We start from the raw sequence: 26,124 nt of genomic DNA, 5'->3' as shown, positions 1-26,124 counted from the left end.
GCTATAAGAAACAAGGTTTTATTGTTTTTTAAAAAAATCATTCGAACATAAACTTCAATATTCATCTACTTTTCGAAACATAATTTTTTTTATATTGTCTATCTCGAAAATTCTCGCGAGAACTGAGTGACCTTCGGCAGTGTTTTCAACATGGCGTCTGTTCCTGTGTACTGCATTTGCCGGGAAGTTTACGATGTCACACGCTTTATGATCGAGTGTGATATTTGTAAGGACTGGTTCCACGGAAAGTAAGTATTTTACTTTGTTGTCCTGTCGAGTTTTGGGAATTGTTAAACATTCAAAATCAAGATATCTGCAAAAATGTCGCGCGTCACTTTGTTCCAACTCAACCGCTATGTACGCAGTGCATTGAGTGTATACATACATTTACTACAGACCGGTATCCGTCCCACAACCAATGTTTTCAGTTACGACATTTTCCTTTGTTCGTACTCGCAAGTCAATAAAACATTATTACACTCTTCAGCGTCTTTGTTGAAAGAAGACTAACACCGTTGGGGAGTTCTCAAAACTCGATGTCACGTCGGAAAGCTTAGGAGGAAAAAAAAAATTGTCCCAACCAAGTGCACAAAATGCTAATCTCTGACAACAGCATAATAGTATTAATGCAGGCAAGTGTGTCAAGGTCACGGTGAAACTATCAGAATTCATCAACAGAAATTGTTTAATAAGAGCGTCCTAAATAAGCATCCGCCACAGTGAAAACTTTTCTCACGTTCTGATGAAAATAGATCAATAAATCTTCTGTTCTGTTCACCGTGTTGAGAGTGGAATTCGCGATCAATAGATAAGTTGAAATCCTAATAATAATATACACTCACTTTTGATAAAAGATGTATTTATAGATTACCCAGTACTATAATCTATTTAATCTTCATCATCGCTGTCTTTTTTAAATATTAAATTACCAGTAATGCCACTGATTTGACATGTGTAAAATAAATATCATGTTATATTTTCTTCCGATACACTAGTGTTGTACAAACTGAGCACATATTTCTTTGTTTCTTTTTGTGTTCTTGTGAATAGTTTCCAATCCAGGAAGTGAGCTCACAGTACAATAGTAAAGGCTTTGTTGAGTTCATTGACTTACATGTTACATGCTAACACATGCATGAGTTTTCACTTTCCCTTCATTTGTAACTGTTTCTCATTCTAATTTCATTTCCTTTCCTGAAGGCAGTTTTATTCAACAAGTCATTTTGGAACAAAAGTTTGATGCATTTTGAACGCATTTTTTGGATGATAATAGTGAAAGATGTGATCATTGGTTGATTGAACCCATAGATAATGATATTCAATTTGAATAGTTGTTCACATCAACATTGTCATAATCAATCACCAAAGCATTTTTTTCTCTCTCCTTAAATTTCTTTCCATTGTTATGATGTAAAGATGATTAATTCAAAATGAAAAATTACCCATAATTAAAATGAAAATGTCATCACTGCTATGGAAAATCATACAAAAGAAATTTATACAAATGTCTATTTTGTATAAAGTACAGAAATGTGATTACAAATTGCATGTGTGTATGCAAAATTTTGAAGGAATGCTACATTTGTAACTATTCCATGAACTAAGATCCATTTATATGTATTTAAAAATGTACTGGCATTTCAGGAAAACATTGTTAATCCAAACTGTTGTCTTTTCCTGTTTTAGTTGTGTTGGAATAAGTGAACATCAAGCTAATGACATAGAATCATACCACTGCCCAAATTGTGCCAATATCCATGGACCTGTAAAAAGTAAGTAATCGTGTTGAAGTTTTTCTGCTACAATGTTCTCTTCAAGAACTGTCATTACAGTATTTTTGTTTCAGAGGCTCAGTTTGAATATAAGGATTAAACCTGGGGATGTGGAAACAGTTGTTTAGCAGAGCTATAGAAAAAGGTGGGCTGGCCCAGACAAAATAATGATCCTCTGTAGTCTATTGTTCCACTGATAAGCAAGCAGTAGTACTGACTGTGAGAACCTGGGATTGAAACCTTTACCTTTAACTTGCTAGGAATCCGATAAAAGTAGCGTTACACCCGGGTAAAATATTTTAGGTAATGAATTGAGATTTTTGCTCCTGTCCATTGATACGACTAATTATAGTATGTGTGACAACAAAGTCAACTACCAGTACATGTGTTTTTGTTTATTTTTTCTATTGTACATGTGTTCTAAACTGACCCAACTAAGAGCACCAAATTCAAAAAAAGGGCAACTACAAAAACATTTAGTGATGGTATATTCTGGGATACAACTGTTGTCACTTCATTTTATAGATGTCCTTGTTGTATTGATATGTGTTATATAAATCTACACTCAGTTTAATACATGCATTGTAACCAAGTTTTTAGTGTGTTTAAATTTTCGTGAGATACTAAGGCTATTTATATTTAGTTAGTCAATTCATGGCATGTTATTTTATTGGAGCACTTTCGTAGTGGCGATGATCGCAATAATCGTAACTCGTATCGTATAGAAACTAGACTATCCTGTCTGTGGCAGTTGTACTCTTTTGATACAGATGTGCAACAGGCATGAATGAGAAAACAGCCATTTATTAACTTGTACCATGCTACCATGTGTACACAGTGTGTATTATCATTTATCCTGAGCAGAATTCATTTAGTGTTTACATTTTGCTGGTAAAAGCTGTACAAGTTATAGATAAATAGTCACTCAACAAAGAGCTGGGATGGATTGTGTTGTTTGTGTATGTTTATCAACAGTGACATATGTTCTCTTCATCATCATGTACAAGCATTGTATATGTATTTATCAATGAAAGAGTACATATGATGTACCTGATGTTAAACACTGTGTAGTATACTACATGTAAAGTAATATGGAATATATTCTAACAATAGATGACATTATACATAATGTAACATCATTCCATATTGTGTTATTGTTTGTAGTATTTTATTCAAAAGCAGGAAAATGATCTATTTTCCCATAATTATTGAAATTTGAATGACATGGACAAGATGTTTTAATTTTTTGTTGAAATACATGTACATCAAAAATACATCAAAAAGAGTGTGGTTTTCATGAATTTACTGGACATTTGAATGACTTCACAAAAGGAAGTGTTTATAAAGTGTGGTGAGATTTTGTTCAAAGGTGACATCTGTTGTTAAGATGGCAAATGTAATTTAATAAAAGGGGTCATTTTTTGATATGAAATAGACATGAAATATGATTAGAAGAGATAATGTAGATGACCCTTGACCTCTCTCTGACAATCTCACTGTCCTTTTCAATTGGTTTTAATGGTATTATAGATTCTTTGGAAAAACTATAATAACCATTGCTCTATCGTCATGAGTATTCCCTACAGCTTTCCATATAGCTAGATATTATTTAATATTTCAGAATTTCCATCAATTTTCAATAAGAGTACAGTAATTGAGGTAGTATTTATGCATTACATGTGGAGTAATAACACCTGCGACAAACTCAACATGGTGAAACATTGTTATGATAACAATCAACTTTAATGTCATTAGGGATGCAATCATTCTCATCACTAGTTCCTGACACTCTAATTAATTTATCAAGATAATGATTGACACCCCACCCTCCCATTTATTTTGACCCATTCCTGTTGATTTTTGGAGAGATTTATGGGGAAAAACTAAAAAGGGTATGTCTACAAATTTAGATTATTTCAGGAGAAGTCCTATCAAAATTCTAGTTTTAGCTTTCCAAACTTTGTATGTGTGTTTAGTTATGACAAAAAATGAAATATGAACATTCATCAGTAAATAAATATATCTTCGTATTTCAAATTGTTAAACATAAAAGCTACTAGTACTGAAAATAACATCATGCAAGAGTAATAAATAACATGAAAGTAAACACAGATTTTGACGTCAGTACAATGTCCTAAATGTAATAAACTGGTTGTAAGAACCTAAATTTTGAGATACCCATAACACTTACAAGTTACAAGCATGGACATAGTGTAGCTCTATGCTGTACAGGTTTATACAATATTACATTTCTACAAAGTTTTGTAAAGGGTGTCTGTTGAGTGCAACCAAAATTATTTCAGGGATTTTTACACTGTGTGAAATGCAAGATATGTTTATTATTAATGACAAAATGTTGGTCTAGTTTTGCCTTTGTACATGTTTCTCAGAGATTCAACGTATGGTTTTGTGCAGACAGTATCGTATGTAATAACTAATATATTATGTCTGTGTTCACGTCGTGATTTCATCCACTACTACAAACACAATGGCTGAGATGAGACCTCACAATATGAAATGTGATGTTAAATCACATAGTTTGTAAGCACTTTCAGCTATAAATCACTGGAAAGGAAATGACAGTAATAATGATCCCCAGTCATTATGATCGTTGATCAGGACGACCGGACGTCATGTATCATGCTTTCAAACTCCTCATCCACACAGAGCATAGATTTAAGATAACATCAAGTAATAATAATTTGTCTTGAATAACATGTTTTCAAAATATAAGAAAATAGGATTTGGGTATAAATATAGATATTGATACAGCGATATTTGCTGGGTACAAGTAACAGATGTCTTGAGTTGTTCTCTGGAAATGTCTATATTGTCTGTGTGTAAGGTGATATGGTATGATGTGTATATCATAGGCAGAGTTGCTGTCTCTCAGGGTCATATTATGGATTACAAGTTGACTCTCCAGTTACTTCTATATTGATACACTAGATACATGTACATTGTACATATAGTCTTGTATTTCTTATCATCATAATCATATAGTTATTATCAGACAGTCATCAGGGGTTCAAATAAAACATCTACTGCAGGGTACTTGTAGCTACCAATATATAGTTAGTACGTGCATTTGATGGTTTTCTCAAAGAACTGGTGCAGGTCACAGCCAAATGTAAATGATAAGTTTTATATTTTTTTGTAAATGCTTTATGTATCCTTGATATTTAGTATCATTAATTCTGGCAAAATACGAATGACAAATGAGAGAATATTGGAGAGTTATTATAGAAATTAAAGTAATTATGGTTGTGCAAGCTGAGTTTATTGAAAATTGAGGAAAATAATGACTTGGACATTTTGACTTTTTTTTTCAATAAAGCACTTAGAATTACCAATGGCATAGAGTCTGTTGTCATGACAGAAAAATGACTAGAAACATGTTTGTACAAATATACATAAATGTACATTTAAAGACAGGCTGATTGTCTCAGTTTGCTACTGTATTAACCGACCAAGTACAACCAATTTCAGATAAACTCTCCAAAACGGTGGGTGTCATAAATGTATTTTTAAATTGGTTCATAGTGATTGATAGATACAGATAACACTTCAGGCATGTCAGTTCTTTACAGAATTAAAATGAAAAAAATACAATTGTAACACATTGTTAGTGTTACAACTGAAGTCATTGAGGGAGGGAGGAGGGGGTGTATACATGTTACAATGGGTCGGGTAGGTACAGTGTATCTTAGTACTTGTTAGTTAGTACTTGTATTTTATTTTCATTTGTAATGACTCAGCCTGCCTGCTACCGATGTTGTATGAACCAAGATATACACATGTAAATACATGTACATGTACAGTTTTGACATACAATTTTTTTACAAGCTTAGCTGAAAATTGAGAAATAGGCTGTAAAATCATTTCAGTGTCCATTGATTGATGATAATGCAATCATAAATCTAATACCAACACTACAGGATGTGAGATTTCATAAAATTTGCTATGTTGACATTTGGGGTATTGAATTATCATGTTTACCAAGGGCTGGCTGCTGTTTTCATATCATTGTAACATGAATCATTGTTGAAGTGTTTTTTTTTTCAATATTAACTGCAAAGATCATTTATGTATACACACAACACAAAAACATGGATAATAATATTATTGTAGCTACATTAGTTAGTTCTACCTCACTGCAATTTGATTTCACACTGTGTCCACAAGTCCATCAAATTTGTTTCAGGCCAATATACAAAAGTTAGAGAATCATGTACTCAACCATTATATAGGAATGGAAAACTTAATGCTAGTAGTATGGAAAGAGTTTTTGTAAACCCAACCAAAGTCAGGATTATTACAATTGAAGACAACATGTTAGCAGTGTTGGGTGTCATTTACAGGCAATTTAACCTAACCTCGCCAAAACGATGTCTGTCACAGATGTACTTGTATTCTCGTCTCGGTTCATTCAGTTAGAGACAACACTACAGACTGACTCATTACAAATGAAAAAGTACAAATTGTGTACAGTGATACACTTACTATCTGGTCCATTGCAATAGACTACATGTACCCATTTCCCAAGACTTCAATGACTTCAGTGGTAACAATGTGTTACCACAAGTACTTGTATTTTGTAAAGAGTCAAATTGAATTTCAAAGTGTCTGAAGTGTTGTATAAACCAAGTGGCACACACTTTCAGGTAGGTTAGGTGAAATTGAATGTATTATATTATATTTTTCATAGATTTTTACATGACTGTTGGAAAGCGTTGTCTTGCGCTTGAATTATTGACAATTATGAATATGAAATATGATATTGACAGAGACTGTATTGCATAATATCTGTCTAGTATATTCTGTTGTCACAAGTTAATATTACAGAGTTGCTTGACAGGCTGGTGCTAAATATTTATAACTAATCAGCTACATGTAATACATCACCATTAATAATTGAAAGTCATCAATTTTACAACATTTGGTGACAATTATAAGATTACAATTCATACACTTGTAAGTTGTAACAATAGATAACACTATGTCTATGTCTGTTTGCAAGTGAGTGTGTGTCTCTTCGCATTAGTGCATGTGTTAGAGATACATGTATTCGCATGGTGTCATTTTGTATCCCTTGTATTGCCTTGAATACTGTACATATTTAGTATCTTCTATTGAACTATCATGGAAGACAATGGTATTTACATTTAAACAGTATTTACAAGAAACTTAACATAATAATTAATTGGTTTATTTTAACTATCAAAACTGAAAACAAAGAAAATTATTCTTGTTCAACTCTGGTTGTAACAAATTCTGGTGCTTTTTGAATTTTTTCTTAAATTCAGATCCAACATTACAGACTGAAGGTCCATTTACAGGAGAGACAAAAAAATGAAAAATGTAATTTAAAAAAGCACAATACAAACATGCACACATAAGATCCGTTGAAAAGATTTTTTTTCAAATGTATGTAGAGAAATGGGTAAAAGAAATATTATAATTTACACATACACAAAATGGTGTTTTTTACTGAAGGTCAGCTAGTACAAATTATATCAATAAATACATGTATAAGTAATTTTATTCAGCTGGTTATAAAAGGACGAGGAAATAGGAAAATTCCCTAATATTAAAAATGGGCGATATTAATATTTGTAATATATTAAAGTTTGACAATTAGTAACAGACAGTGTTTAGACATGTTACAAAAGACATATTGTACCATGTTATGTATACATTTAAGTATGATGTATCGTTGTGAATGTCTTTGTTGTCAGACTGCTGGTATATGCATACATTGAAGTCTAAATTTAGATCATAAATTCACTTATAACGGTAAACTAGGCAATTGATACTAGGTATACAAATGTACATGTACAAAATGTACTGTCAATGTATATATATATATATTGTCAGTGTCAATAGTTCAGTTTATCCATAGGCAGTGGAGGGGAAATATCTCACATAATCTACCGTACATTTCTTGTATACCAGTATACCATGTCTGGTGTGGTCAGACAGTAACACAATTTTGATCAACTTTTTTGTGTCATACAAAAAAATGTATGGTACTACCACAGAACCCCATGATGCGCCAAGTGTGGCATACTCTTGATATTTGCATGAGTGCTTGCAGTGTTTTCTGCTGCACTTTGACTAGGCCAGTTTATCTGGAATGGCAAATTCCATAAAAATCATACAGCACAATATGGCTTTCATATTTAGCGAATGATCATGTCCTCATTTGCATATCATTTGCATGCAGGTATGCAATAATGTTTTCAGTATTGCACTGCAGTGAAAATACCACTAGTATGCCCGCGCACCAGTGCAAGTAATCTTTGGTACATTCTATGTAATAATTCATACCTTTATACGGTACTAGTAGTCTGCATTTGTTAAATTATTATAGCTAAAATAATTTCTTTTTGTGTAATAATTTTCATGTTTACAACTTAAATTTTAAATCTTCGGGTGGTTAACACTGGTACAGAAATTAGTTCCTCTACATGTATTTGGAGTTTTGAGTTGTCATTTACATGTAAAGAGAACAGACTATTACTTTTTTTTTAATGTGGAAATATTTTTAAAATGAAAATAAGCCATTCCTCGATCTCTTAAAATCTAAAAGTTCTTTGTTACATGCAATACCAGAAGTGTGCAGATGTGCATGTTTTATTTTCTTGGAAGGTTTTCTTTGTTACACTACTGGGGCTCACAGGCATAGCTCACAATATACAACCACGTGCCCAGACTGTTCTCTGTACAACATCAAGGGTCGTTGACCTTTCTAATTCAGAAAAAAACAAAACTGTCAGTTACAACAACTACAAGTTATGCATTACAGAGCTTTTTTACGTGCCTATCAAGTGACCACAAAAGTCTCCTTTCATTGTGGCTGTTATTTCCCAGTTTGTGTCTGGTACAGTGAACACCTGAACCTCACAAAAGCAAGGTCATGCGAGGTCGCCAATTAAAGTAAAATACCATTAGGAAATTGCTGTAGCTTTTGTCCATTCTATTGTTGGTAATTTCCAAATGGTTTTCAAAAAAAAAAAACTGTCAATGCCTCCTGTCTAGTCGTACACAGTAATTACAGCATGGTTAATTAAGAATAACGACTTTTGAACATTAATGTTTGTAATTATGTAGTTTTCACAAGGGAACTGTTACTGTTTATATTGCAAAATTTAAAGGCTAATAAAAATCATTCTGCCTCTTGCTTAAATAGCCATGAAACTTTAACAAACCAAACATACATGTACCAAAGAGGCTGTACTGTTTGAAAATCAACAGATGAAAGAGAAAGATCATTATGACAGACTTGGATTGAATTCATTTGCATGTTGTCTAGGTGAATGGTAATAATGAACCAAAATTCTTCAGAAAAGTTAAAACAATATTTTGTTTCTTCATGACTTGATTTTATATTTTATGCCTTTATCATTCTACACATTGTGTGTACATTTATCTCTAATGGACAAAGGTTAAAGAACACCTGTTGCTTTACTTGACTAGTTGCCATGGAAACAGATTAGTGCCCTAGGAGATTTTATAAATGGGAATAAAATGTAAACTATATTATGATAAATGTTCACAAAATAGGAATAGATATTGTCAGAAATGAACATACAGTAATGTTTGCCATTTATGATGTGATTCTAAAGAAATTTACAAATGATGGTTTTGTTAATTTCAGTGAAACCAAGGCGGAATTGGCATCGACATGATTATTCTGAAGCAGATGCTATGTCTAAGGTAGGGATTATTATAATATCTTACTTGAGGTGCCCAGTGCTTTATGTGAACACAGAGCCTGTGACTTGTTGGAAGACTAAACCATGCCAGCTGTTCATTTTTAGTCCTGTTGTAAAAAGTAGCACTGACTTCTCTGTAGTGATGGATGCTGTAGGGCTTCAACTCTATGGCAATACAGACTGAGACAGTTTATGCTACACCAGACTTACATATCGTTAGCTACTGCTTTTAATTGGCAATAGGGGCTGCATATGCTGTCAGTAGATTTTGTATGTCTGTCTGTGTGTGTGTGTATCTCTAAATGTATGCGCATCTATGTTTGTACATATGTATTTGTTTGTGTGCGTTCTCGTATTTGTGTTCCTTTACTAGGTTTAAGTTAGGACGTAGAGTGTGTCCTCACCTGCACTCAGACAAACCTAACCTCAAATCATACTTACTATCAATCACTTCCATTGTTTACACAAATTGTGCACATTGATCAAAAGCTGCAAATCACAATATGAGTCCTCCTGAATATTACAGTTGACTGCATCACTTAGTGAAAATAGAGGATGGTAATGTTACAGGGAAATGCCATGCCAGGAAATAAAGGCATTTTCAATAATTTGGAGAGTCGTGTCATGGTTGTACATCCCCTACATAATAGTAGTACATTACGTGCAATTTCAGAGAAACATCAAGTTGAATTTGGGTACCTTTGCTGTTCACCACATTCCATATGGGAGTAAACAGAAAGATAATGTTTATGTAATGGTTGAACAATGAATATTCATGATGTTTTCACTGAAGGTAATCTGCTCCTAGGGGGGGTCATGAATATTCATTGTTCAACCACTGCATAAGCATTTCTACTGGCACACAGCAAAGATCCCCAAGTGAGAGACAACTTCAACTTGATGTTTCTCTGAAATGGCATGTAATGTAGGTGATGTAAAATCATATAATGACTCTCCAGCACACACAATTCATGAAGATGTCTTTATTTCCTGGAGTGGCATTTCCCTTTACTTGTAAGATTATTAGTACTGGATAAAAAATATCGATGCAATACATGTTTGTTTCTGTGTTGTTTGTTTCACAGCCAGTACAGACAGGAACAGTTATGTTTATCAAAGAACTTCAAAAGAGAACATTTCCAAACGCCGATGAAATCATTCACAAAGTTCATGGTAGCCGTATGACGATAGATTACTTTGAAAGACACAATTTTGAAAAACCAGTCCTGATAGAGAACAAAGATGGTCTCGGTTTGGTTGTCCCACCACCCAATTTTAGTGTCAATGATGTAGAAGCGTATGTAGGTAAGTTTATGGTTTGGTTGTCTACTGAGCAATGGATTGTAGCAGCTCAGATGTAGAGGCACTTGTATGAAGTTAACATCATTTGAGATCAACTTAGTATACAAAGATATACTGTAGACTGGTATACCATAATATCACGTAGAATAATTTTATGTAAATTTTAGTGAAACTAGACTTCATTTTTGTGATCAAACTTGTGTAATTGCAATATGCAAAATGTTTAAATCACATATTAATCAACACCAAATAAAAATCATTATCAGAAAAAGTTCACGTGTAATTTTTTTTGGAAAAAACAACGTTTACCTAATGTTTGCTTCCAGGGGTTTCAAAAGAAGTTCACGTTATCGATGTGAACAGGCAACAAGAATTCAAAATGCCAATGAAAGAATGGACGAGATATTTCAACAATCCCAACAGGAATAAAATCTATAATGTTATCAGTCTGGAATTCTCAGAAACAAGGTACGTGGTCTTCTGAAAGATGATTACTTACAAACTGGTTACAATAGGATGAATGTAAGTTTACAAGACACGTGTAATAGAAAGTTTTAGTGTACAATTGTACTTGACTGTGGTGTTCTATATCCATATTTGTCGTCATCATCATCATCATCATCATCATCGTCATCAACATCACCACTATGATCATCAAATTCACCAGCAGTACCATCATCATCACCATCATCATCATCACTGCCATCATTATTCATCATCATCATCATCAGCATCATCATCATCATCATCATAACCTTCATTAAGTCCTGGAGATGATGAGTAAAGTAAAGTACCAGTAAATACCACCATCACAATCCTTCTTTTGTTTGCTATTTCAGACTTTCTCAAATAGTGATAGCACCTACAATAGTCAGACATTTGTGCTGGGTGTCTAACCTATGGCCAGATCAGTTGCCAGAGGACTGTCCTTATACCAAACCACAGGTACAGAAGTACTGTCTTATGGGTGTCAAAGACAGCTACACAGATTTCCATGTGGACTTTGGTGGTACGTCAGTTTGGTACCACATACTCAGGGTGAGTATTCACTTTGTTGAAACAGGTTATGCTGTATATAGTAATTGTATACAGCAATAACATGTACATGATGAATTACTCAAGTAAATTTTCTATCATTTATATTTAATGTCATTGTATTTTGTAGCTGATATCATAAATATTATGGTTCTGTAATTACCAAAGCAGATGAAACCTGTACATGCCTGGGCTGTCAGGGGGCTGCACTCTTATATCTGAACTAGTCATTCATTTCAAATGATGACATCATATCTCAGAATGAGACAACTACATAATACTTTAAATTTCTGTGAATACTGAGACTTTTCTATTGACCCATTTTTGCAGTTTCAATGTTGATAAAATGATCAATTGCAGTTCTTTTCCCTATAATAACTTGATGTTCTTCCTACTACAGTATATCAAATCAAGTACATTATAGGAAAAAATAGACAAAATAAAGGAAGTACTCCGGTACTAAATTTAGGAAAATTACAAATTTTAAGGTATAATTATTTTGCTGCATACATCATAGCTTGTTTTAAACTTTGACAAAGTTTCTGAAGTAGATATGTTATCATTTGAGATTAATGATTCAAAGTTTTTTGATGTGCATGTGTTTGAAAATGAATTAATCATGCCGGAATTAATGTTTCTCTTTACCTTGTGATTTGCAGGGTGAAAAAGTATTTTATATAATTGAACCAACACAATCCAATCTTGCCTTGTATGAAAGCTGGGTGTCATCAGGCAACCAAAGTGAAATGTTTTTTGGTGATCAGGTGGATAAATGCTATAAACTAGTACTCAGACAAGGACAGACATTATTTATACCAACTGGTGAGTATGAATCCCCTAGGTGCTTGGTTTTTATACAGTTTATATCTAGAAATATGGTTTTAGTCTTTATTTAGTGAAATATGTACTTGGATCACGCTGTGGAATAAGTTTTGAGGAATTCTTTTAACAGTTGGTAATAGGGAAATTTAAAAACTTGTTACACGCATACAAGTAGCCAGTGTGACTTTAGCTGTTACTGAACCAGCAATGTGACAAACATTTAAGAATTGTGAAAATTGAAAGAGAGAAGTAAAACAGACTAGCAATGATGGCAATGAGTTGCTCATATGGTCTTTAAATCTGTCTGACTTCCACAGGTTCATTTGAATAAAGCTGTAGTGCATTGCATTACGTTCTAAAATTTCCTCTCATAGTAGTTGATAATATTTTCCATATGTAACTTGATACTTACTGAATTGGAATAGTGTTTGCATACACTGAATTCTGTAAACCCATACATATGACATATCTTCAAGGAAAACAGTCAAAGTTCATTCAGTTTGACCCTGCCAAACAATGCAGGTCCCCCCTAAGTCGAGTGCAACAACAGCAATGTGGAGTGCAAAAAATGCTCAATATTTCAGTTTTGATGCATTGAAGAAAAACCAGATAATTTGTGAGTTAGGATGAGTAGTTTGAATGACATTGTCTAACTTGCGCATTACAGGGTGGATTCACGCTGTCTTCACACCAGTTGATACCATGGTGTTTGGTGGAAATTTCCTACATCAGTTTGATATTGCACTTCAAATACAGTAAGTACCCAGACCTACATACAACAATTAACATAGATATAGAATTAAGTTTGATGGAAGAAATGACAAGTCCTTTTGTCATGTCAATGTAAACATTTCGACGTCATGCAGGAAGTCTTCTTATGGGTAGAGTAGTACATCTAACTTCTAAAAGCCGACAGTGGTGAATTAGTTGTACATTGTAAGTGTAGCACTTTTGATACTGTGAGTCTTACAAGTATATAAATACATCTGTAATCTAACAGAGGTACAATAGATATACATCACAATCTAGCTTGAGGTTTAGGGTTATATTTTGCACACACACACAGTGAGATGTCTTACTGCTATCTACTGCCCTCATTCATCAAGTTTTAACAGGTTCAGAGCTTTCTCTCATAAAGGTGACAGTTGTGTTTTCGAAGAAAATTAACAAAGTTAACATGTTAACACTGATTCTATTTCAATTGCATTATTCAGATTAATGTATTTTTTCATTGATACTGTTTCTTCCAGAATACATGAATTGGAGAAGAGAGTAAAAACACCGGAAAGGTTTCAGTTTCCGTGGTTTGAGACCACAATGTGGTATGCTGCCAAACACTTCCAGGATCTGTTCAAAGGTATGTTGTCATATTATAAAAAAAAATATTGAAATGTAAAGTTTCACTGAAACCAAAACAGTCATACAATAGCACAGAAATCAAGTAACCATACTATCACGCTATTATTCTCAGTTTTAACAATCTCGTATAAAGCATTGGTAGACTATTTTTGCTGGAAATAAAGCCATTCTCAATGATGTTGTGTGTCTCACTGCTTTTGAGTATGGCATCTGAAGTGAATCTGAAATCTTTGTTACCACATTTCACAAGGTTTTCTGTACTGTAATACTTCTGATTTTTCTATTTGACACAGACTACAGAGATGATGAAAAGAGGCCTCCCAGTTATCTTCTAGATGGTGTCAAGTCACTGTGTTCAGCTCTCAGAAGTTGGACAATGAAAAAAGAGGTCAGTTTCTACACCCTGTGTATGATTAACAGAAATACAATTATTTCACTCTCATTTGGTGTTGTACTCAAATTCATTTTTTCAGTTTCACATATTGGGGGTGGGTGGGGGGGGGTGTATTTTGACATGGGTTTCAAAGCATGCATTCATACCTAGCATAACACCTACAGTACATGTAAAACACGATAGAAGTTGTGATCGCTGTAACCAGCTGTGTCTGCCTCCAGAGGGCGCCATGATGTCATCAATTACATGTTTTGGTACATGCAATTACTATGTATCGAGTATGTAAATGACCTGGTGATGCTCTTTTGACAGGGTGTAAGCTTGTCAGAATTTTTGGAAACCCTTTGAGTTGAGTTTTGTCAAGTCCATCCAGTTCTTATTTGTGTTACTTAGTATGTAGATGTATAGAAATTATGAAGATGGCACAGTGTACCATTTCATCTTGCACTATAAAAGGAATCATTTTTATCATCATATCCCAATTCCGACATTTCCATTGTATAACTTTTCATTTCTCTAAAATCATGTCTGTAAGTGGCTACCTACTGGCACTACTGATGACCCAAATGACTAAACAGCAAAGCCTTCCTTTGACAGTCACCTGTTGTATGTGGTGCTGCATTGTTTCTCACTTTGCTGGTCATGAAAATATTTCAGCCAAAATAAAAGCAATATGTCAAAATCTTTGATTCTGCTACTAGACCCCCTGTTCCAGAAGAAAAAAATGATGAAAATGCTGTTTTTTTGTGTGTATTACAGTGATCATCATGTACACAAATAGACTTTGTAGTCAAGCTATGCATACTACGTCCATCATATTCTACATAATTTAAATAGAATGTTTTGTAGTAGACAGCAGTTTTTTGTGCCAGCTAATTTAGATGGATGCGGTATGGGGGGCATCCACCACCGACTAGGAGGAGGACCCTGCATAAACTGACTCTGCAGTTGAGTGCTAGCCAGTAATTCATGAATCATATCTCAAACTCCAAAACTAATACTGAACCTCCCTGATGTAATATTCATTTTAATGATAGTTGACTGCCTGGATTTACAGTTCCAGATGTATTATTTCCTGATACTGTCTGTCACTTCTACAGGGCTCAGATCCCCCTCCCTACCTCCCTCCAACAGATTTGATAGGTTGTACTGATAGAAGGTAACACCCACCCACCCCACCCCCACCCCCCCCCCCCCCACCTTACCCAACAGATTTGATGGGTTGTACGAGTAGATGGTACCCCTACCTTCCCCAACAGATTTGATAGGTTTTACTGGTAGATGGTAACACCCCCCTCCCCAACCTTCCCCAACAGATTTACTAGGGTGTACTGGTAGGTGGTGGTACCCCCACCCCACCCTTTCCCCACCACCACCACCACCACCACCACATCTCCTGACATATTTGGTAGTTTGTACTGGTAGATGGTAGATTTATATGTAATGGTGCATGTACGATTGAACTTTGACTAAAGTCGGAACCATGGCATGATGAAGGAATGTTATATCCCATTTGGCTTGAACAGCTTGAACACATGGTTACTGCATGATTTAATATTAGCATGCTGTTGACATCCCCAACCCCAACACCATCACCATTAAAAATAGAAATGAAACATTGACAGAACATATAAAATGGAAAGCATGATAAAAAAACTTAACTATGAATGCTCAGGTCAAGTTTTGAAGCATGATATATTGATTCTGTTCTAAATGGACTGACACCCACACTCCCAAATATTCAAACGATATATCTACTGCTTTGAGTGAAATTTGAATTCCTAACCCGCAGTTTCCCAGAATATTACTAGTTGATGACACAACTTGATAGGTTGCCAAGGCTAATAACTTGTAGAGAGAATATATTAACCCAAATTTGGTTGGACATCATGATTCACAAGGCTTCCATTGTCAATGGTGACATATGTACATGTCTGTTTACAAGTATCAGTGATCTGTGTTACCAAGAGGTGTTTTACTTTTCATGCTGCACTTGCAGAGTTGGGGCGAAATGAATAAAGGGGGATCAAACTCATACAGTTTTTAGTTAGGCTATAGTTGATTACAAAGCAAACATAACAGGAACAGACTCAGTTTCAGAGATTTTGTCATTTTGCCAAATTGTGGTTATACTTTGATTACTTTTCTTTGAAAAAGAAAAAGGAGTATAATACAATACCTCAACTAAAAATTGTCAAAAACCAACCCCCACCTTACCTCCCTCCATCACTACTACCAAAAATATCACCTGTCCTGTGTTTAATTTGAATTGATGTAATATTTTGATAAAGTTGTGTAGATACTAATTGCTATGGCCTAGCTATATTGGAAATAAAACCCTCAGTACAACATAGATAACTGGGCAATATTTGGTAGTAAAGAGTTTTTCAGGTTTCCAACTTACCCCTGTAGTCCGCTATTCCTAGATTGGTTGCTGACATGGTTCAGATCAGATCTTTTTACCCAATTTTTTTGTTTGTTTCATATCTCTTGTCTTTAGAGTTTCTGCATGTTTTTTATACTAACTATTTCAGTTTTGTTGTGTTCTTCTGTCACTGAAAAACTGTTTACCTTCAAGTGCTGCTGTGTATGTGTACCAGTAACTGTAATGGGAAAGTGTGTTTAGTTTGTTATACATACATACACACGTATCTCCTTTTCACACTGACACACACACACACGCACACTTGCTGTCTCTTTCTCCTTTATTTGATTTTCTCAATCAATAAGAGTCTGAATAACTCTTGTTTTTTTTGTCTTTTTTTCCTTTTATTTCTTAAATATTGACAACATGACTGTGACAGCCAAAAGATCTGACCATTGTAAGTGCTATTCTATGTTTATTACATGGTGCTGTGTTGGCATAGCAACAAGTCAAGGCACACAACAAAGCATAGATCTGTAGAAGCACTTATAATAAAACTGCAGTCAGCGAATGTCATGTAAAATTGCTGACTTATAAGTCAACCCTCTCTACCAGTGTGGCTCATTAAAAAAAAAAGAAACATAACATATATAATGAATGTTGTCGTTCTTATGTGTGTTTACAATGATCTTTATCCGTATCTCAGTGCTGTACTCTCTTAAAGCATGGCTTTGATTTCTCTGTTTATGTTAATCTTTCCACTGCCTGTACGGTTATTGCTTCCAAGTTCCCACCCCACCCCCATCCATCCCAACTAAAACACCCCTGAACATCTATGTTTCTGAAATTTTTCAAAATTCTGTAAACATTGCCTTTTTGTATGAGTGTGAGCTCAAAGTTTAAATACAAAATTTACAAGTACTTAATTTTCATGCGGATTTTATTCTTATAATTTTCTGTTTTGGCTGGTGTGTTCTTTTGGCTAATATAAACCACTAATAGAAAGATATGTTTGCTCATTATAGGTTCCAGGCATACATGTCTGCAAAATTTAGGTCATGGCAAAACAGCCAAGTCAAACATGATGTTTCAGCAGAACTAAAAATGTCTTGAATTCTAGCTTTCCACAGTAGCTCTTATTTCAATGGTTGTCCAGAAGGACTCAAAATCACTCATCTTAAATTTACTTTGCAAATAGAAAATGAAACAAAACAATGTACAGTCGTAACTTTATTTTGAAGTTTGTCAAACAAAGGTTATTTTCTTTATCTATTCAGCCATAACATAGACAATAACAAAATATAAGCAATGTTGAAGACTGATTTAACTTTCTGTATAGTAGCTTGAACAGAGATGACACTTCAAAAAAAAATTGATTCATATTTCAATACATCATCCAAACACACTTGGAGAAAGTAAGACAGGAGAAGAACCAATGTTCAAGAATGAACCACTTCTCATATTAAGGTGTCCAGTATACCACATTTCATGAAAGGAAAATAACCAATATTGGAAGATTTGTATAAGTGTGTTGAAGCATATTTTGAGAGAGAATACCCCAACAGTGGTAGTGAAATGGATCTATACCTTCCACTTTATTGCTGTTGGTTTGTTGCTATCTTTTTGATAATTAATCTTGACCCTTCCCTCTACCTCACCACTTTCTTCATGTTAATTTGTCTCTCATTTTTATCCATTCATTTATTTCATTCAACCTAGTTATTTTGAATACTATCAAATCTTGTGTCATCTTTTGCTTAGATATTTAACTGTGACTTTTATTTCATTGTAAATTTGTATTGCTTTGTTTTCTTAGCCTGATATTAAGAATCTATGAAATATTTTACATTTCGTTGCAATCCCAGCAGATGTTTAGAAACGTCAATTTTTTTTTCTCCTCCTTACAGTATCTGAAGCAACATCAGCACGAGATTCCAGAGACAATACAGTACAGTTCATTAATCAAGGAACTAAGTCGAGAACTAAAACAGTTTGATGTAAGTTACATTTATTTCTTGTCACCACCAAACATTTCAAGTTTCTCTGGACTTTGGAACATGAGTCTGTCACACTGGAACCTTTTTAACATAATAGAGATTGGCATTGTGCCAAAATTATTATGCAAATTTATGCATACAAATTCATCAGATTGAAAATCTTTCTAAGCCAATAGATGTAATTATTTTGGAACTGTGCCAAGGATTTATATCTTGGTATGATTTGCATATTTTATGCAAATTAAAGCTTTTTGAATGTATTCCATTCTGTTAGTGTGTGCAACCATATTTTGATTGTCATATAACATTCTTGTCATGTACCCCCTGGGTAAATGGGAGTGCAACTGAATACAAATTTTTTCTAGATTTTTGAATGGATAATTTTGTAATATACATTATTCGACTATTTCAGAACAAGCCTTCAGCCAAGAAAAAGGAGAAAAAGAAAGGAAAAAAGAAATCTGCTCAGTCACAAAAACAACAGATGGACCTAAATATTTTGCATCAACATACCCAGGAAAAACTGCAGCAAGTATCAGAGGAAATGTCACACCGTCTATCACATCATCTGACAGGGGATGTGTCACAGAGTCTGGCAGGGGATGTATCAAGCAATGAGATGAGTTTACCGTTAGCACCACACCTGACCCACAGACTACCTGCTCAAGTAGTTGCACCAAGAGTACATGAGGTACTGTCATTTGATTTATCAGGTTTTTTCAAAGTATATTGATCATCAGTCTGTCTGTCTGTCTGTCTGTCTGTCTGTCTGTTGTTTATCTCTACTTGTCTGTCAATGTCTACCTCTTTACATTTCTTCAATGCATAAATGCAAAACTTTATGAAAACTTCAAATGAATGTTTGAGAACTGAATATCATATTAGTATTTGAATGGAGAAAACTGGTGCAATGTACTCGCTGTATAGTAATAGAACATCCCTTCTAATACTTGATTGTTACAGCAAGCCTACCATGCCCTACCACAGGAGGTCAAACCATCACTAAAAGTTCGCATTCCTAAAGCTGGTGCTTTGATGGATGACAAGAAAGAAGAGAAGGAGGCAGACAACAATCCAAATACAGGACTGAAGTTAGTTCTGTCCAATGGAAAGATTGTTAGGTTAGTCATCAAGTCTATATTATCAAATACATTGTAACTGACTGTCTAGTCTGTCATAATTCTATTTGAATTGTATTCGAATGTCTGTAACCTTCAAGTAAATTATATTGCTATTATTACCCAGTTGTTGTAAATATCAGCAATGAACTGGTAATTAGCTGATTATAGAAATTTTGACATTCCCATATGAATATCAAGTTGTGTTTTTGCTCATAACCGTGAGCTTACATTTGATGATTGATTGACAAAGAAGGAAATCTAATAAAATGTGTATAGTTTACCCACACACTCCAGATCATTCTTTTGGGTTACTGGGATCATAGACATTGTCTATGCTGGGATGTACCAGTAATTCTAGATAAAAAGCAAGGATCTGCTGTGGAGGTTCCCTACTTTCTCCTTTACAAAAAACACTTGAAGTGAACCCTGGTCAAATGACAGGGGAATACAGATAGATTTTACCTACTTGTCACCCATAACAAAAACAGTGGTAGGGAACCCTAATGAAATGATGTGGGAACTCAGGTAGATTTTACCTACTTGCCATCCATAACAAAACAGTGGTACGGAACCCTGGTGAAATGACAGGGGAATACAGATAGATTTTACCTACTTATTGCCCATAATGTATTCTATGAAAACTTAGAATCCCTGCATGCTGTGTTACATGTATGTCTTTATATTCATGCCGTGTACAAGTGATTGCTGTCATTCTTGAAATAATCACACCTTCGTCTGACATTCATCATATCTTTCCGTATTTCAGTCGGAGTGGTTCTCCTAAACCAAAGAAGGGTAGATTAGCATCGGGTATCACAGGATTTCAACCATTGGTTAGTACAAATAGTGAATTGGAATCCAGTGACAATGAAGAAGTCATTGTTGATGATGATGTTCCAGTACAGAAACCAAAAACAGGATCCTTGAAACTAAAGCTGTCTTGTAAGTTTTACATTTCTTGTCTTTCTTAAAAGTGATGGCGAAAATAAGACCCCTAGGTGTAGCAATAACACTATTGTCAACAATTTGTTATGTCAGTTACTGATATTTTACACAGAGCAATAATGTCCCCACTTACTGCTTGCAAACACCAAACTATAGGTTGTATGTGATTTGCAATGCTATTTGCAAACACCAGAGGGTGGTATACTGTAAACCTGAAAATTTTGGCTAAAGACTTATTTTCACTTATTTTGCTGGACAATAAAAATGCCTTCTTGTACATGAACACAGTGTATACCAGTCTAGTAATTAGTAAAAATTAGTCTTTGAGAACCAGCTGAAGATTGTAAAATGGCAAAATTTTCTAGTAGTGAAAATATCTAGGTTTACAGTGTGTGATCAACAGTGAGTGGTACTTCTTGTAAACCAGTTCTTGTACACCTTCATCTATTACAGTCAATGGTAAACCCATAATTCCACAGAGTACTACATCTACCACAACCACGACAACAAGTGAAGAGAGTCCCTTCCCATCGGCTGTGGACATCACAACCACCACACCCCTACATAGTCACCAGTCAGATTCAGGAGACGACATGATGCCATCAGATAGAAGTCCTCGGGGTCCACCTCCTCCCTATCCTGGTACATCATTCAATAAAATAGGCAGTATTGATGACTTGTTACAGGCTAGTCAGTATGGACAGGAATTAGCCCCTGCACCAGGTGTAAATATGACAATTGCAGAAATTGAGGCAGAGTTGAAGTAAGTGATGTACTAACTAAGTAGGTTGGTCTTTAGATAAAAATCAATCAATGTTTTAACTGCAATCCACAAACTTTACAGATGACATCAACAAGTCAATTGATGCAATGGAAGTTGTTCAGTTTTTGAAGTGCCATAGAAGTTAGACAACTCATTTTACCATACTTTTATGATGTAAAAACAATTTTTTCAGATGTTTATTATTTGCAGGAGTGTAGAGAATTCCATTATTGCAGGATTGTACACTTTTAGTTGAAACCCTCACATGATATATATACCGTTGCCACAACAGACTTTGTAACACAATGTTCCCAACCTTGGGATTGTCTACACAGGAAGCAGCCTGCATCACCGAGCACACATGAAGCTATACAGGGTATGCTATCAATTGGCTTACCAAAATCCTCACCTGATAGATCTGATGCACCCTCACAGCCACATTCTACGGCACTGGCATCGTTCATGAGTCTGTCAGCAAGGGCAAAGTTCGAAGAAAGAGCCAGACCAAAGGAGAAAAGAATTTATGCTGATTTAGAGGACAACCCAGATAATCTCCCAACTTGTTTTCAAGACTCAAAATATGGTAAGAGGAGTTGTCTCTTGAAAGATATGAATTTTTCCAGTGATAGAGATTTGAGTCACTTAAAATATTCATCACTAGATATCAAGATATGTGAAGATCTACCAGGGTATAAAAACCATAGTGCCTATTAGTGTTTCCATTGAGTCAATATTTCAAACTTTCACTTCTTACACAGTCTACCCAACGCTGGATGATGATGAAGGGCCATTGTTTAAGTCAAGGTCAAAGAAGCCAAGGCGAGATCCATCAGATGCTCCATGGAATCCCAAAGCCAAGTTAGTTGCATCATGTCCCAAACCAGACCGGCCTGTCAGAGATGCTGCCAAAAAACCTAATATTGAATCAGGGCTTGCAGAGGCTGCAGCAAGATTGGCCCAGCAGGTAGGGCCATAGTAATCTCACAGTTGACTTAGGAATAGTAGTCAAAATTGTCCTTTGCTGATTCAACTTCCCCACAAATTAAAAATGGAGTACTTTTCAATGTAATGACTTTCCAATAAAAAGGCTTCAGCTTACTAAGATACACATAAACTAAAACGATTGCGGTTTGATGTGGTAGATTAAACAAAGTGGGTGATGGCAGTTACTCTGTTGTGTGATTCTAATCACCCTGTGATTAAGATAGTGTAGAAAATTGGAAGTCCAAAAGCACTGCACTGCAAATTTATGGAGCTAACTTTCAGAGAGCTGCCCTGTTGAGACTATTATTAAACCAACATCCATTTAATAGTTTGTCACTGTTGTATCAACATATAGTAACAATAGTTTTAGTCTGTGTCTATCTTAATAAAACGAGACCTCAATTACCAGAGCTAAAAGTGTTAGACAACGTTTGTGACATAAAATTTATTGTATATTTGAACATCAAAGAGGAAACTAATAGAATTAGTTTTACGTTTGATTTCATAGCCAAGACCAAAAAGGCAATACATCAGAAAGAAACCAGTAGAGAAACCACCTCCTACCCCTGAACCACTACCTGGACCATCAACTTCAGGATTCAATCTAAGTCATTCCACGGGACCAGCAGCATTCCGACAACAAATAGATGGTGGATTTAGTCTATCAAGTAGTGCTCCAGGCTCTCTATTGAAAGATGCAATGAAAGATCAGTCAGGACCAGGAAGGCGTAAGTTGTGTATTTGTCCACTTTGTAGCATCAAATATCACAAAAAGATGTGAAAAAAATGTAGGATATCTTTGTAGGTTTTATTCTAGTTATGCCAAAAAACTGTCAGTATCATATGTGAACAAAGTTGTTAGTGTCTACATATAGTTTCATTGTGTAGTAACCTTGCTTTTAAAATAGATATATGGATGAGGATTGGGTATTTATTTTGGATTTTGAATTTATAAAACAATTTTATCATGGCTTCCTACTTGAAAAATCAATGTGAAACAAATTGACAAAGTTTGTGTTTTGTGACTTAATACAGAACAAAAGCTTAAAAAAAATGTAAAAGGTTTGTTATTGTACATACAATAACAAACATTTTACACATTTATTAATCTTTTGCAATTTATTGAGTTACAAACAACAACTTGGCATGTGTTGTTTCACATTGATTTTACAAGTAGGACGTCATGATACAATTGTCTTATATTTATAAATTAAAAACCCCAAATAAATACCCAATCCACATCCATATGGCCACTTTTAACATCTCTAATGTCAAAACACTGAAGATTTCTGAAAATTTCTCTTCAAACATTTTTTTATGTAAATATATATTTTCTTAATGTGACAGTGAAAAATTACATTGAAAAACAGGTGTTATCATAAACTGTTGAGGGAACTCTCAAATACAGATTTAAAAAAAATACAAATAATTGTCGAGTGGAATGGCCATTGGTAGACCCTATTTTACATTTACAATTCTTGTATTACTAATGTTACTTCTTTTCTTATTTTGCAGCGAAGAAACCTAAGAAGGGCATGGCAACTGCTAAACAGAGACTTAGTAAAATATTAAAATTACAAAAAGGAGGTCGACTTATTCTCTGATACCGTACTAGCCTTTTTTGACTGCCACCACAGGGGAAGTTAAGTAAGAGAGAGAGAGAGAGTGAGAGAGAGAGAGTTGACTATACTGCCTGCACTAGAGATAACCATCTCGACTGCCAGTAATGGGGACATTACAGATACAAAGGGGAGGTTGACTGAAAACAGTTTAGGCTTCCAGGACGTAGAGTGTCCAGAACAATGGTTGACCGATGATCATTTGGATTACCAACACATGGGAAATTGCAGAATAGACAGGTCAGCTGAAATTCTATGGAAAACCATCCAGATAATGAGTAGGAGTTAGAGAAGGATTATCAACATATGCAGATTACCAGGTCCTTTGATTTCAACTAGGCAGGTCAATCAATGGCTGCCTGTAGTGCTATCACTTCACATCCACAAGGAAAGTCAACCAATGGCCATCTGAACTGCCAGCACTTGGTAAGTTACAGAAGGGAGGTTGACTACAGCCTACTCAGACAACATGACTTTGGATTTCTGTCAGCAAGGTCGACCAATGGCCGACTGTGCTGAAGGGAGGTTGACTACAGCCCACTCAGACAACATGACTTTGGATTTCTGCAAGCAAGGTCGACCAATGGCCGACTGTAACTAATGCCAGCACTTTGGAAGTTACAGAAGGGAGGTTGACTGAAACCCACTCAAACTAAATGGGATTGGATTCTCACACGGAATGTTGACCAATGGCTGGCTATAGTGCCAGCACTTGGGAAAGTTACAGAAGGGAGGTTGACTGAAGCATACTAAGGCTAGCAGTCATGAGTTAAGAATTCCAAATTGGAGGTGAACTATACTGCCAGCAATTGGGAAGTTAGAGAAAAAAAGCTTATCTGCAGGCTTACTAAGACTGCCAGGATTTGGGATGTTTCCATTGTACAGTTCAATCTATTTATATCAATACATTCTCAGATGTTAATAACTATGCAACAAATCTATCACTTTCAGGGTTTATTTAATGATTTCTTTTTTTAAATATCGTTTGCTGTGATTTTAATTTAAAGGTATTTTGAGAACTGTAACTGTAGACAAATCAAAAACAGTATATGTAAATATGTTTTGTACATGATGTCTTTTGTAGAGAGATTCTAGTTGATAAAATACAAAGAAAAAGTCAAAAAAGAATGATCAAAAAATCCATTTTGGGACTGGTTTTTGGCTGTAGAATGATAGCTGAAAGTGATACACTGTAACATAACATAACATTCATTATAGTTATCATGGACATTTTCTTTGGTTGTGTGGTAGGTGACATTTTCAATTTTCTATGGTTCTAAGATGACGTTTTTACTGTATCAGTGTTTATTGTAGGAAATTTTATTTGCCCTTCAACAAGCTAATGTGAGATGTTATAATTGTAAACATAACATAAATAAGTATTCTGTAGGTACTTGCACCAAATTTGGTCATTTTGATGTTGCTTCAACCACAAGTTGAAAATGATGCTTTTAGTATCTAACACCTTGTAATATTTATGATTTATACTGAATTTATGGTAATGGAACATTTTATAGAGCTTTAGTTCCTCAATTGACTTGTTGAATCACAAGTAAAATGTTCTATTACTAGTATATGAATTGCATGACTTTGCTTTTTCATTTCTGATGTTTGCAAGCCACAATTTGCCATCTAAGTAGGCCTTTTTAGATCAGGACATTCTGATCATGTGGGGGGGGGGGGGGGGGGGTTGTGAGTTAATTAGGCAGATACCATTAATCTAATAATCTTTATTTGTACTGGATAGTGCTTTAAGTATAAACACTTATCTCCCAAAAAGTTCAGTGAGGGCCATCCCTTTTTACTGAAGAATGGCAAACACTTTATTTCATATTTTTGACATGAAAGTTTTATTAATGAGTAAGTTTGTTGTAGTATGCCCTAAAGAAAGAAATGGCTATATTTTGGAAAGAGAGAAATGTAACTAA

General features: G+C 34.8%; 1 protein-coding gene across 3 annotated transcripts; it reads left to right on the top strand.

Annotated features, from left to right (window-relative positions):
* Positions 1-150: 150 nt before the first annotated feature.
* On the top strand, positions 151-25,864 carry LOC144448785 (histone lysine demethylase PHF8-like). Of its 3 annotated transcripts, XR_013482142.1 has the most exons (21): positions 151-248; positions 1,687-1,772; positions 9,433-9,491; positions 10,576-10,795; positions 11,119-11,260; positions 11,632-11,830; positions 12,487-12,649; positions 13,317-13,404; positions 13,900-14,006; positions 14,302-14,396; positions 17,207-17,224; positions 18,675-18,764; positions 19,177-19,455; positions 19,728-19,885; positions 20,652-20,827; positions 21,284-21,593; positions 21,929-22,176; positions 22,352-22,557; positions 23,086-23,305; positions 24,093-24,640; positions 24,722-25,864. XR_013482142.1 is itself a non-coding variant. In XM_078139116.1 (20 exons), the coding sequence occupies exons 1-20, from the start codon at positions 151-153 to the stop codon at positions 24,179-24,181; spliced, it is 3,051 nt and encodes a 1,016-aa protein (XP_077995242.1). In that variant the 3' UTR covers positions 24,182-25,864. The 3 variants fall into 3 exon arrangements, 2 of the variants coding, with proteins under 2 accessions (XP_077995242.1, XP_077995362.1); XM_078139116.1 differs by having other exon boundaries at positions 24,093-25,864; XM_078139236.1 differs by lacking the exon at positions 17,207-17,224 and having other exon boundaries at positions 24,093-25,864.
* Positions 25,865-26,124: the final 260 nt, after the last annotated feature.

Source organism: Glandiceps talaboti, chromosome 1, assembly GCF_964340395.1.
Source record: "Glandiceps talaboti chromosome 1, keGlaTala1.1, whole genome shotgun sequence".
NCBI classification, from domain to species: domain Eukaryota; kingdom Metazoa; phylum Hemichordata; class Enteropneusta; family Spengelidae; genus Glandiceps; species Glandiceps talaboti.
This window is presented reverse-complemented; position numbering and strand designations above follow the sequence as displayed.

What these genes read in the sequence shown, in the direction of transcription:
- LOC144448785 (XM_078139116.1), top strand. Translation starts at nt 151, where the DNA reads ATGGCGTCTGTTCCTGTGTACTGCATTTGCCGGGAAGTTTACGATGTC. An exon ending in AAGCAGATGCTATGTCTAAG is followed by an intron (nt 9,492 to 10,575) that starts GTAGGGATTATT and finishes TTTGTTTCACAG; the next exon opens with CCAGTACAGACAGGAACAGT. An exon ending in TGATGTAGAAGCGTATGTAG is followed by an intron (nt 10,796 to 11,118) that starts GTAAGTTTATGG and finishes GTTTGCTTCCAG; the next exon opens with GGGTTTCAAAAGAAGTTCAC.